We start from the raw sequence: 13,353 nt of genomic DNA on the forward strand, positions 1-13,353 counted from the left end.
TCCTTTGGATATAAAGGTATACATGCCTCATGCAGTACAGGAAAGTCGGTATGTCGGAGGACAAGAGAAAGAAAATAAAAGATCAAATAACTTTCTATGGATGTCATAACTATGAAAGGTTTTCCTTTCTTTTCTTTTTAATTACCCAAAAGAGTCACACCATATGAAAACATATCAAGTTGATTGAAAAATCATCTCTAAAAAAAATTTCAAAATCAAGCTAGGCATTTTTTGTAAGGTAATCCACCCTGCAGCAAAGTTTACAGCTATTTATGTTTTCATTCCTATTTCCCCCTCCCATCCCCTTATACTGTAGACACACACACACACACACACACACACATATATACACATATGTATGTATGTATGTATGTAATAGTTTTTGTTTTACAGAAATTTACATCAGTTAGACATAGCAAATACTGCCTGAAACAAAGCCCTTCTTTCTAGCTGAACTAAAAAATATTTTCATATATTAATAACCATTTCTACTACTGCACAGAAGAATATAATTGTTTTCTTATTAATCATACCTGTCATATACACAGGTAATTTCTCAAAATAATATAGCTAATTGGCCACTATCATTCACTCACAAGTCTTACATTAAATATATATATATATACATGCATATATAATAAGAAGAAACAGAAAAGAGGAAAATACAGTTGTGCTCTGCATACATCAAGTTATAAAGTTAGAAGCTTTTCCTTTGCAGTTACACAGCAGAGGTCAGACAGGCATACACTTCAATGCCTTGGGGTTACACTCAGCTGATTAGTAGCACACACAGCAGTCACTTCAGGAGTTTGAAAAGAAAAGCAAAACAAAACCAAACCAATAAAAGAAAAAAATGCAAAGCACAGTTTAACTTAATTCAGGAGAAAAATAGAAGTTAAGATGTAAAAATATAAATATACTTACAAACCTTAACCCACAGGATAGACTGGACTCAAGAGTGCTTTAAAAGAACAAAATAAACTCCAAGCCTTTCCTCTATAGTTTAAAATGAATTTTACAACTGACACATTTACCATGGCATTTTGATTATTACACAGTGGTAACTTTATAGACCCTGAGAGTATCTTAGCCCTGAACCTGAATGAACAGTGGATGCCAGGGTTATGTCATTCCTACCTCTGACATATAGATTGGCAGGGGCAGAATAGCGTGTACCCGCACTGTTGGTTGCAACACATTCATATTTGCCTTGGTCAGATTCTTCACTCAGTTCAATTTGGAGGGCACCTGTATGAATATAAAATACATTGCCAAAGAGACGGTCAGGGGAGGCTTTTTCTATCCACAACAATACACCTCTCAACAATATGAAAAGCTTGTATGCGAAGGTCCACTCAACGTCGGTTCATTTTCTTGCTAAGGTGCACAGACAGAAAATGATGCAATGAAAAAAACAAAGAGATTATTTTTTTCACATCATCAGTGCTAGCACAGGAAAACAATTTGCATTTGGCAAAAAAAACCACAAAACCCTCTAAAGAATACTCTTTCCTAAACCATTAAAATGAAGATGGGTGAGACTGCTTCAAGGAAGAATGGCTTTTGAATAAAACAAAAGAGATTAAGTAGTTGGGTCATTATAACTATTTAATTTTTATTTAATTGTTTCAATCTAGTAACAAAAGTAGCACAAAAGGTGGTACTCGGAAAAAAGGCGGGACAGACATCAAGAAATCTTCTGCTGAAGAAAGCCAAAAATTTGCAGCAATAGCAAAAAGGCTGCTTGAAGTGAAAAAAAAAGAAACTGTATTAGTCATTTACAATCATCAAAATATTATTTTAAAGAAATAAAACTCCTTTAAGACATGCAGATTGATAAAGACAGTTTTCCGCAACTTACAAGCTTAAAGCACGTTTGCTGAAAAACAAAGAGCAGTTGAATTAGAAGACAAAAAAGTTAAAAAACATGGTCTACGCCAACAAGGAAGAACCAACCATCCACTGCTGAGGACCGCAGGAGGGCCTCCACAAGACACCCATCAAAATCCACAAGCGGGATTAGCAGTGTGGTGCCACAAAACCCAAGAAAAATACAAAACAAGAATTACAAAAGAAGTAAACAGTTTTACTAGAGTATCAAAAACCAACAATACCACATACCACCAAGAATAATGAGTCAGTAACCTTTCATTTCCAAAGCCTGTAGATTAGAAGATCCAAAAATCCAGAGGTGAGAGAATTCCAAGAAAAAGAAAACAATAAATAAACGAACAACAACAACAAAAAAAAAACCACCAAAAAAAAACCCCACCAAAAAAAACCCCCCACAATAAAGGGAAAAAAACATTTCTGTAATTTTTTAGGGGGGGACATATAATTTTCAATTTTCAGAAGTTAGAGAAAAAAAAAGGATTGAAGAAGAACAAAAACAAAAACCTTTTATGAAAGATAAGACAAAAAGAAGATAGTCCATGTTGTCTTCTGCATGTCTGCTACTGTTCTCCAGACCATCTTGGCTTTGGTCCAGGACAAGAACAGCTAAGGAAGAAAAAAAATGATCTTTTTTTTGCTCCAGTTGGACAAAAAAAAAAGAGGAAGGAAAAAAAAGAAGAATAAAAAGGAAGAAAAATAAAAAAGAAGAAAAAGAAGAAGAAGAAAAAGAAGAAGAAGAAGAAGAAAAAAAAGAAAAAAGAGGGACAAATGGTACGCTGTGACTGGGCTATGGCCAGGAGACCTGGATATGCTTGCTTTGAAGCATATCACAAATTAATTCTTATTTATTTATTTATTCATTTGTTTATTATTTAATGAACAAACAAAAAAGGAAAATGAAAAGGCAATGTGTAGAAAGAAAGATCACAATATGAGAGTCACTGATCATAACCAAACAGGACAAAGGAAAAAGAAAATCAGATGATGGACATTTCTGTAGGTTTGTATTTCGTTTTGTTTTTTCCTTAAGGAAAACAAAACAAAACCAAACCAAAAACAAGACAAAGATGAGAGGGATGAAAGGACAGAAAGAATGAGTAAGATCATTCTGTGAACGTTAGTTCAGCACTCTTACCTCTTATTGGTGTACCACCTGGGTGGATAATATGAATGCAAATAAGATTAGAAAGAAGAAGCATTAGTACGAGAAGAAGGAGGCTAGGGCTTTGGAAGAAGAATCAAATTAGATTTACAGAATTAAATAAGGTCTTAAGAGAAACTTGAATTACTATACTGTTAAAACAGGAATATATTAGATAGTATTATCAAGTTATAAAAGCAAGTTTCATTGTACCACAAGGGGCAAAAATGCTACAATTGGCTGCACTGCCATTCTCAGAGAAGCATCTGAGTTCCTAGACGTTTGGTTATATAGAGTTAGATATGTATCAAATATGCCTCAAATAACTTAAAGGAAACTTTACAAAACTGTACTTATGACATAGTTTAGGAAAATATTGGAAATTCTATTTAAATATATATATATAAATCTATATATATATAAAAAGAGGGTACACTGAACGCTATCTCAAAACAAACACTGTAGTTTAGGCTGGATTATGGCATTTACTGTTCTAGATCTACGTGATACATGTGTACTGTTTCTTTTAGGTGTTGCTATGACTGATAAGACAACATTTCTGTGGAGGTGTGCGTGTGCGCCACTAAAGGGATCTGGTGACTACACTGACTGTTAGTAAAATGCATGCCATGCATTTTAAGAATAATAATACTAATCATATAATAATTATCATAATAATAATAATATTCTGAATATGGAAATTAGTGGGGGTGAAGTGCGCTTCAGAACTAAGCACTTACCAATAGATTCTGGAGATTTAAATACGGAGAGAAGAAAGACAGCATAAAAATATTATTATATTCCTTATAATTTGGTACAAAGTTTTCAGTTAAAGCTTTATATACTAAATCATCTATGTCACATGTGAAAAAAATCTTAATTTACATTAACAGAAGGTTAATTTACACAGTTCTGCTGACAACAAGCAAAAAGTCAGTTAACAAGACGATTTAACATCACAGGACAGGTCAAAAGCTGAGAATTCTGGGAAGACACGTGATTAAACAACTTAGATTCTACAACGATATCTACTACAATTGTCAAAGTAAAAAGCTCATTATATCCCAATGATCTTACTTTGGGATAAGCTTTAAACTTCATAAATCTCGAGATTTTGTTGTTGTTGTTGTTGCTTTTATTTAATCTAAAGAGAGCAAAAGAATAAACTAGGGCAGGAGGAGAGTGAAAGAACTGCTAGGGAGGTGCAAGGGGCAAAGAGAGAGAGCAGCAAAAGCTGGATTCTACACCAAAAGCAGACTTCTGTAGATCCAGAAAATGTAGGACTCATAAAGCTTTAGCGTGGGCGCACACTACTGTGGCTAAATGTGTTGGAAAAATGCTCAGCCAGCAAAAAAACCCCAACTTTATTCCATAGATTACCCAAAGATTTCTTTTCCTTTTTTTTTTTTTTTAAGGTATAAATCTACATGGGAAGAAGTACTGTGCTTTATGTATTTGTGAGAGGAAAGAAGATGTGTCCAAACTGGCTAATCTTTGGTGAAGTCAAATGTGGAAAAGATAGCACAAAACACATTTTAAATTTTAATTGAAGTGGCTAATGCAGGTTTTGGTTTTGATGAATATAACCATTGGTACTCCTTGCAATTTCTGAATGAAGTCCAATGTTGAAATAAATTTGTTAAAAAAAAAATAAAAAGGAAAGAAGAAAGAAAGAGGAGAAAATGGATCCATCAAGTACTGCAAAAAGCAGTAAAGAAAAAAATTATCAAAAAATACAGTCACAGCAGTGAGCAATGTGGAGTAAACAGAAGCTGCAAAACATATAGAGACAGACTCTATAGAAAGCTATGACAACATCACAGACATGGACAACACACTTAGTAACACAGAAAAGGAGAGGAGAAAGAGAAATTATTACCTATAAATAAAAATTTTAAAAAAAGGAAGAGAAAGAAAAGAAAGAAAAAGTGAGAGAGAACAACTCTGGGCGTTGGTGGAAACAGTAACAAGACCCTACCTGAGCGTAGCTGCTTGATGCGACCATTGTTGTTGCTTGTGTCAACAGGTAGGAAATCTTTGAACCAAGTTATTTCGGGATCAGGATTGCCGCTGGCTGCACATAACATGGTAGCTGTGCGAGTTCGTTCAACCACCTTCAGCTGTGGGCCCATATCAATGGTGGGAAAACCTCGAGGAATTTGATCCTCTGGAAAAAAAATGTGTAAGTTGAAGGATTTCACATTTGTTACACAATACTGCATGAAAGCCTGAATCATCAGCCTGCTTAACATTCAGGGGTCACCTAATTATTTGTACATAAGGAACTGAAAGGAACTGAATATAAGGACTGAAAAAAACCAGATACCTCCTCAGTATTTTTGGTTAACTTACATTGATTAAAAAGCTAATAAAAATTAAAAACTTCATAAAAATTGGCTACAAACTTTTTACTGTCTTATTAAATGCATTAAATCACATGAGATATACTGCATAGTGTATAATCATTAGACTCATACAATGGTAACTTACAACACTGATGTTGCTCTGCTTGCACGAGTCCTCACTATTTTATGTGATATATTGAATTACCATGTCTATCAACAATAGGGAAAAATCCTTTTCTATGCATCATACAAATGCATAATACAATCATGCAGTATAGAATCCGGCCAGTGACTTGAAAGAACCAAGTTATGTTTCTTGCTTTTACCATTATTGCTTATCTGCTGTCGGTCCTAATGTTTATTGGCCCTGTGCTTCAGTTGTCCATCTGTAAGATGGATATGATAGTGCTTTACTGCTACAGAGAAGTACTGTGAGAATAAGTGCATTACATGATTTCAAAGCACTGAGAAATTCTAAACATTGGAGCTATGCAGATTAGCAAAGCTAAAGTGAAGGATACTCATAATGGTCTTGAATTAGACACAACAGAGTCTATTAAAACACTCAGATATGGTCAAAAATCCATATCCTAGTGTGGTCAATATTGAAATATTAAGAAATACTGAACAAGAGCAACCAACTTTCTTAATATGATACCTGTTAGCAAGTAGCACTGGAAGCAGAGTGGGATCAGGCAATTTTTCAGAAATTAGGTAAGCATAGCTAAAATAATCTATTTGAAATACATCATCTTGTTCCTCATGTCCAATACAATGGCAAAAATATTTTTATCACAAAATAATAATTTTTCCCTTAAAAAATGACAAGCAAAAAAAATCTAAGAAAGAGGATCAACATTAACTATAAAACATATATTATTAAATGTCAACTGGTCATTACCGACACGCAATTGATTAGGGGATAAAACTAACACAAGAAATTGATCAATGTCAACTCTCTTCCATGAAGAAGTGTCACATTTTCAAAACAGTTAGGTAAGTCTTCAGACTTTTCTGAAAAATGTATAGCAAGCAAGTGCAGCCTATAAATCATTGTAGTTCCTGGGGTGTGAAGTTGCCTATGAGCTACTTAACTGCTTGCAATACGTAGCACGTAGATACCCACAGAATCACAGAATAGTTTGGGACCTCGAGTCATCTAGTTTCAACACCTCTGCCATGGACATCCACTAGATCAAGTTACTCAGAGCCAGATTCAGCCTGGTCTTGTACACCTTCAGGGACAGGGTATCCACAACTTCTCTGGGCAATCTGTTTCAGTGCTCCACCACCCTCACAGTACAGCTTTTCTTCCTAAGATTTAAGATAAACCTATACTCCTTGAGCTTAAGACAAATCCCCCTTTTACTATCACTACCTGCCCTTATGAAAAGTCCCTCTCTAGCCTTCTTGTAAGCCCCCTTTAGGTACTGAAAGGCTGAAGAAGGTCTTCTCCAGAGCCTTTTTTTTCCCAGGTTGAACAACCACAACTGTCTCAGCCTTTCTTCACAGAAGAGGTGTTCCAGACCTCTATCAACTCTCCATTGTAGCTCTCCAGTGGACTCATTCAGACAGGTCAGTGTCTTTCTGGTGTTGGGGGCACCAGACCTGGATGCCGTACTCCAGGTAGAGTCTCACAGGAGCAGAATAGAGGGGGTAAGCATCTCCCTCAACCTCCTGTTCATGCCTCTTTTGATGCAGCTTAGGATGTGGTTGGCTTTCTGGGCTGCAAGTACAGATTACTGGGTCGAGTTGAGCTTTTCATCCACAAACAACCCAATCTTTCTCCCCAGAGCTAGTCTCTATCCATTCTCCACCTAGCTTGTATTTGTGGTTGGAATGGCTACAACTCAGGTGTAGTACCTTACACTTGGTGCTTGTTGAACTTCCTGAAGTTCACAAGGGTCCACCTCTCAAGCCTGTCCATGTCCCTCTGGATGGCATTCCTGCCCTCCAGCATGTCGACTGCACCATATATCTTGGTGTTGCTGGAAAACTTGCTGAGGGTGCACTCAATTGCACTGTCCATGTCACTGACAAAGATGCTAAATAGTTCCCATCCCACTACAAATCTCTGAAGATTGTGTCATTTCTTTCCAACTAGACATTGAGCTGTTGACCGCAACTCTTTGAGTGCAATCATCCAGACAATTTTTTATCCACCAAGTGGTCCACTGTCAAATTCATGCCTCAGCAGTATATAGACAAGGAAGTCACACAGGACAGTGTCAAATGCTTTACACAGATTCAGGTAGATGATTTCTGTTGCCTTCTCTTGTCCACCATTGCCGTAACTGCATCGTAGATGGACACCAAATTTGTGAGGTACTATTTGCCTTTAATGAAGCCATGTTGGCTGTCAACAATTATTTTGGCTGTCTCATTATCTTCCATGTACCTTAGCACAGTTTCCTGGAGGATCTGATCCATGATCTTGCCAGGCACTGAGGTGGGACTGATCAGTCTGTAGTTCCCTGGGTCTTCGTTCCCTGGGTCTTCCTTATCTCCATTTTTAGAAGTGAGGGTCATGTTTCCTCTTTTCCTGGGAACTTTACCAGACTGTCATGACTTCTCAAATATGATGTATAGTGGCTGTATCCTTCCATTTCAACACTCTAGTCGTAGGAGACATCTCACTGTTTTTCCATGATGCCAATAAGGTCATAGCCCTGCAGACATCCACACATGTCTACTTCCTCTTATTCATTCCTCATGTTGCATGTGTTAGCCCAGAGGCATTAAGTTGCCTCCGACCCACCTCCAATGAAGCTGACTTTCTGTCTGGAGTGGCTGGAATTTCTTGGTGCTGTCCAGGTCTTCTGCTGCTGACCTACATACTCTCTCCAGGCTTTGAGTACCTCTTGCTGGCTCAGGCATCCAACTGGTATGAGTGGGATGGCATGTTATCCCACACCTTATCACTACTAAACCTGATGATATCCCCCTCCTCTGTTAACTAGTTTAAAGCCCTGTCAATAAGTCCTGCCAGCCCTTGACCAAAGACCCTCTTCCCCCCACTGAGAAAGGTGAATCCCATCTGCATTCAGCAAACCTGGTGCCAAGCAGGCCATCCTGTTATCAAAAAAATCAAAATTTTTATGGTGACACCAGTCATAGTACCATGTTAGTCCACTGGCTTCTTTCGACGTCACCTTCTGCAACTGGAAGAATAAAGGAAAAAATAACCTGCACCCTTGATTCACCAATCATCCCAGGACCTTGGTACAGTAAATACAATTCTCGGATAAGTTTCTGTAATTCTTCAGAACTAGTAAGGCTTAAATGTCAATTCACCAGCCATAGGCTCTTCCCAAGGAAAGGTATGTTTCATGTCTGCTTATAAACACGAGGTCTTTACTTTGGTATTAACTGATAAGATTTGACTTGTGACACAGAACAGGATTTTTATGACCTGACCTTTCCTTTCCTACTTGGCTCATACAGAAACCCCCAGAGTCTCTTTTGCAAATACCTAAGTGTACAACAAAGATAATTTATCCTGAATACTAATAGGATGGAGTAGTAAAGAGTTTCCCTTTCTTATTTTTAATAAGGGCAATTAAATTCCATCCATCTGCCTTATGCATAGAATCTCTTTGAATGAATGCTCTTCATGAAATTTTCATGAGAAACATCACAATGTAACAGACTCAAATACCCAGAACTGTTATGTTTTTGACAGTTGTGGCTTGTTTCCAACCTGGTTTTCAGGTATTTGGCAATAAACTCCAATATTCAACATCAAATGGAACAGGGAAATAGTGAAATTTCTAACTGGAGGGCTTATCACAGTGGATTTAGTTTTTAAGATGTTAATTGTTTTTTTTCTCTCTAAGTTTATTCATGATTTGTACAAAACTGTCTTTACGCTTTGATGATACCAAGTTTGACAGATCATCAAACACACTATGAAAGAGAACTGAGGATCAAATCATTGAAGAACTGCCTCTCAGCCACGGTAAGAGAAAAGTAACTATTAGAAAATTTTGATATGTTGGTACTTCTACAATTTTACATGAGGTGAACAGAAAAATATTTTTTACTGATCATTAATGTGCTCATTAGGCTCTAAACTGTAGTACATACCACTCTTTCCAATTAATATTTAGTTCTAGTTAATTAGTTTCCAATTCATCAACAATTTAAATCAGACCTGACATTCCCAAAGCCATTTGGTACTGTCATTTTGAGAGGCCATTAAAGGTCAGATTTCTCTGTTCTTGTGGCTTAGTTACTTATATATGTAATACATATTTTGTTTAGGATGACAGATACAAGAGATTTAGAAACAGAGCATATTCTCTGAATTTGTTAGGTGTCTTAACAGTGCTGTGTTTCATTATTAGTATTAAGAGAATGCATTTAGTACCATGCTAGTATCATTTCCAGTTGCTGCAAGAGCTCTACAAAAGTTATTTTTCATCCAGTGTATGATCTGAACAGTGTAAAAGGCAATTACAAAGAGTGGTTACCAGATGAGCCCTTAAGATAGAATGATGTACAATGGCTTTGCCTTGCTTTGTATCATGGTTGTTAGTATTTCTGAACTCTCTCTCTGTGTATTCAACCTGCTTGACATTGCTCATTCAATCCTCACAGCACAGGCAACAAACAGAAGGAGTTGGAAGCCACTGTGATGCTAGAAAGTTATGACCTTCTTGCCATAACTAAAACTTGATGGGACATGACTGGAGTGAGACTATCAATGGCTACAGAAGAGACAGGGGAGAAAGGAGAGGCAGAGGAGCTGCTCTCTACATCAGGAGGTGGTTTGAGTGTGAAGAGCTGTCTCTGAAGAACAGCCACGAGCAGGTCGAAAGCCTGTGGGTAAGAATCAGAGATCAAGGCACCAAAGGGAACCTTGTGGTTGGTTTTTATTACAGGCCCCTGATCAAGGGGAGCCTATTAACAAAGCCTTCTAGCTCCAGCTACAGGAGGCATCGTGCCCGCAGGCTCTTGCTCCGCTCGGGGACTTCAATCACCCTGACATCTGCTGGGAAAGTAGCAGAGCAAGCTGTAGGCAACCGAGGAAGCTCCTGGAAAGCATGGAGGATGACTTCTTGAGCCAGGGAACAGACAGCAGTTCTACCAGGAGGGATACGATACTGGATCTGATGGGCACCAAATAAACAAGCTAACTGGGAACCTGAAGATTGGAGGCAGCCTGGCTACAGCCATTAAGCATTGGTGGAGTTTGGGTCAGGTATAGAGTAAGTTAGGCCCCTGAACTTTAGGAAAGAAAGATTCCAGCTCTTCAAGGAGATGTCAACAGGATCCCTTGGGAAACTGTCCTCAGGGACAAGGGAGCAGATCAGAGCTGGCAGATCTTTAAGGAATTCTTTCATACGGCACAAGAACTGGCAATACCCATGGACAAGAAATCAGGCAAGGAAGGCAAGAGACCAGCATGAGTGAGTTGGGAACTGCTGGTCAGACTGAAGGGCAAGAAGGAAATGCACAGGTAGTGCAAACAGGAACAGGTACTCTGGGAAGAGTATAGAGATGAAGTTTGGTTCTGTGGGGACGAAGCAAGGAAGGCCAAAGTGAAGGTCAATTCAATCTGGCAAAGAATGCTAAGAGTGACAGGAAGGGCTTTTATAGGCATGTTAACCAGAAACAGAAGGTCAAAGAAGGCTTACCTGTCTGATAAACAAGGTTGGAAAACTCGTAACAATGAATAAGGAGAAGGCTGAGGTATTCAACAACTTTTTTTGTCTCAGTCTTCAGCAGCAACCTCTCTTACCACACTTGAGTGGATGGACAAAAGGATGGGGACTGGGGGACCAAAGTCCCTCTACTGTAAGTAAAGGTTCATAACCACGTGAGGAAACTCAAAGTACATAAATCTCTAGGTCCCAATGAGATGCATCCCAGAGTCCTGAAGGAATTGGCTGGTGTGGTTGCCAAGTCACTCTCCATGATATTTGAAAAGTCATGGCACTCAGGTGCCAGGTGACTGAAAAAGAAGAAAAATTGTACCCATCTTAAAAAAAGGTTGAAAGGAGGACCCTGGGAACTAGTGACCTGTCAGCCTCCCCTCTATGCCTGTGAAGACCATGGAACAGATCCTCCTAGAAGCTGTGCTAAGGAACATCCTTCACTCTAAACTGTAGAAAGAGAACTAGAGGATCCTGAAGGTCCCCTCCAACCCAGGCCATTTTATGATTCTATGATTCTGTGTTTTCTGTAAACAATGTCCTTGCTGCAAGTTTAGTCAAAGCAGTAATTGCTTCCCTTTCAAGCAACTTGTTTGGAAAAAGCACATTAGCCTTTACATTCAGATTTCATTATAAGTATACCCAAAGTCAATATAAAATACACAATTTCACACACTGCTGAATCTGTTCTAGATTTGAGCTCGCCTTCATAAATGCAACAGCATTTATGGTAGAGACTCAAATTTAGTGTTTTTATATGAACAGTAACTTTGATGGAGTTGTACCCTGAAAATACGAAAAAGTTAAATTATGTTCTACCAAAAAAGAAACTATACTTACCTTTAAGTAATATTGACAGAAAAAAACATAGCTGTTCCACAACTATATATAATAAACTCTGTTCTGCTCATCACTTAACTGTGTTTTCTCTCATCTTAAAGGAAAAAGGTGCTGTTGGAATCTCTTTTTTTTATATGAAGCGATTATTTAATAAGATTTCAGGAACATCACAAGATTAGTCTGAAGGTGCACTGTCAAGACTATGTATTTACAAAAGATGGATCCAACGAAAGAAGAGGATTTCTTTTAAGCCCAGTACAATGTCTTTGACTCTTCATGAAAAACGTACATGTCTTATATACAACAATGCTAAATGAAGAGAAGACAGTGATATTCATCCAGTGTTTGTGCCACACCTTCTTAACGTTTTGACTACTTTTCCTGTAAAAGGTTACTTTCAGATCATGTATATGCCCTGCTGGCAGCAGGAAGAGTGTCAGCTTTTAGAAACTGATTGGGTCTTGAAGTCTTAAATTTTGCATAGCTACCTTACTGAATCGCTTTGGTCATCAGCATCATGTTTTAACAAGAAAGATAGAACAGTGTGAACAGTCTTCTCAGTTACAGTACATTATGATAATATTACTATGATATGGTTATGAAGTGCAAACATGAAGTGCCCAAAGCAAATTGTGATGACTTAGGTTTTGGGTCACAGAGTATAAAGGCAAAGTAATAGCACCAGGGTTCAAGACTGGACAGTTGTCAAGAAAACTGGCTAATATGTCTGTTAAGTATTTAATTCCATATTAACCATTTGCACCATTGAAATAACCATGTTCCATATTATGAATAGTAACCTGCAGATAAATCTGTGTAATCTGCCTAACTAAAATACATACTCATAGTGTTTGACTGTGCCTCTCAAAAATATTGCCTAAGTGAAACAATTATTCTCATTTTGCAAATGGAAGATGGTTCTCCATTCTATTCAGGAAGAAAAAAAAAATCTATTTCAAGATTCACTGATAGCTTTGCCACAGGCAAATTTTAGGCATTCTGTAGCTCACAGAATAAAAAGGCACACATGGAGCATTTCCAGAATACATTACAGATACTGAAGATAAACTGCCACAATAAAGTTTATTATTTCAAAGAACAGTGTAAATAAAGCTTTTATTTTCACTATTCCAGATGGTAGCAGCATATAATTTGCACTGTTTTGACATCATGACCGTATTATTCAAAATCATTCCTCCTCCTACTGCAGTGAATGCAGGATTAAGAACAGTAAAATCAAAGAGACTAAGGGAGGAACTAAAATCACCATTTTACAGCGAAGTTGGCATTCTGTATTATTGAAGAACTATGCATATTAGTGAATTGAAAAATAAAAACAAAACCATTTCTAAATATACATAAAAACTATATTAGATTTAAAAGATATAAAGTAACAGAAAAGTGCCACTTAATAAATGTTATACTGAAATATTTCACAAGGTAAATTTTGACAAATAAAAGTAATTATGAACACCCA

The 13,353-nt window shown here is 37.4% G+C and overlaps 1 protein-coding gene across 50 annotated transcripts in view; it reads right to left on the reverse strand.

Annotated features, from left to right (window-relative positions):
- The window catches only part of PTPRD (protein tyrosine phosphatase receptor type D), a 1,166,099-nt gene that overhangs the window by 134,344 nt on the left and 1,018,402 nt on the right, over positions 1-13,353 (reverse strand). For 29 of the 50 annotated variants that reach the window (XM_032676409.1, XM_032676458.1, XM_032676411.1 and 26 more), the window contains 4 exons: positions 5,013-5,201; positions 3,775-3,783; positions 3,029-3,046; positions 1,138-1,248 (listed from right to left, as the gene is read on the reverse strand). In XM_032676409.1, coding sequence (XP_032532300.1) covers positions 1,138-1,248; positions 3,029-3,046; positions 3,775-3,783; positions 5,013-5,201 — 327 coding nt within the window. The remainder of the gene's footprint in view (positions 1-1,137; positions 1,249-3,028; positions 3,047-3,774; positions 3,784-5,012; positions 5,202-13,353) is intronic. The other 21 variants (XM_032676455.1, XM_032676454.1, XM_032676453.1 and 18 more) reach the window with 2 other exon arrangements.

This window comes from Chiroxiphia lanceolata, chromosome Z (assembly GCF_009829145.1).
Source record: "Chiroxiphia lanceolata isolate bChiLan1 chromosome Z, bChiLan1.pri, whole genome shotgun sequence".
In the NCBI taxonomy this organism is placed as follows: domain Eukaryota; kingdom Metazoa; phylum Chordata; class Aves; order Passeriformes; family Pipridae; genus Chiroxiphia; species Chiroxiphia lanceolata.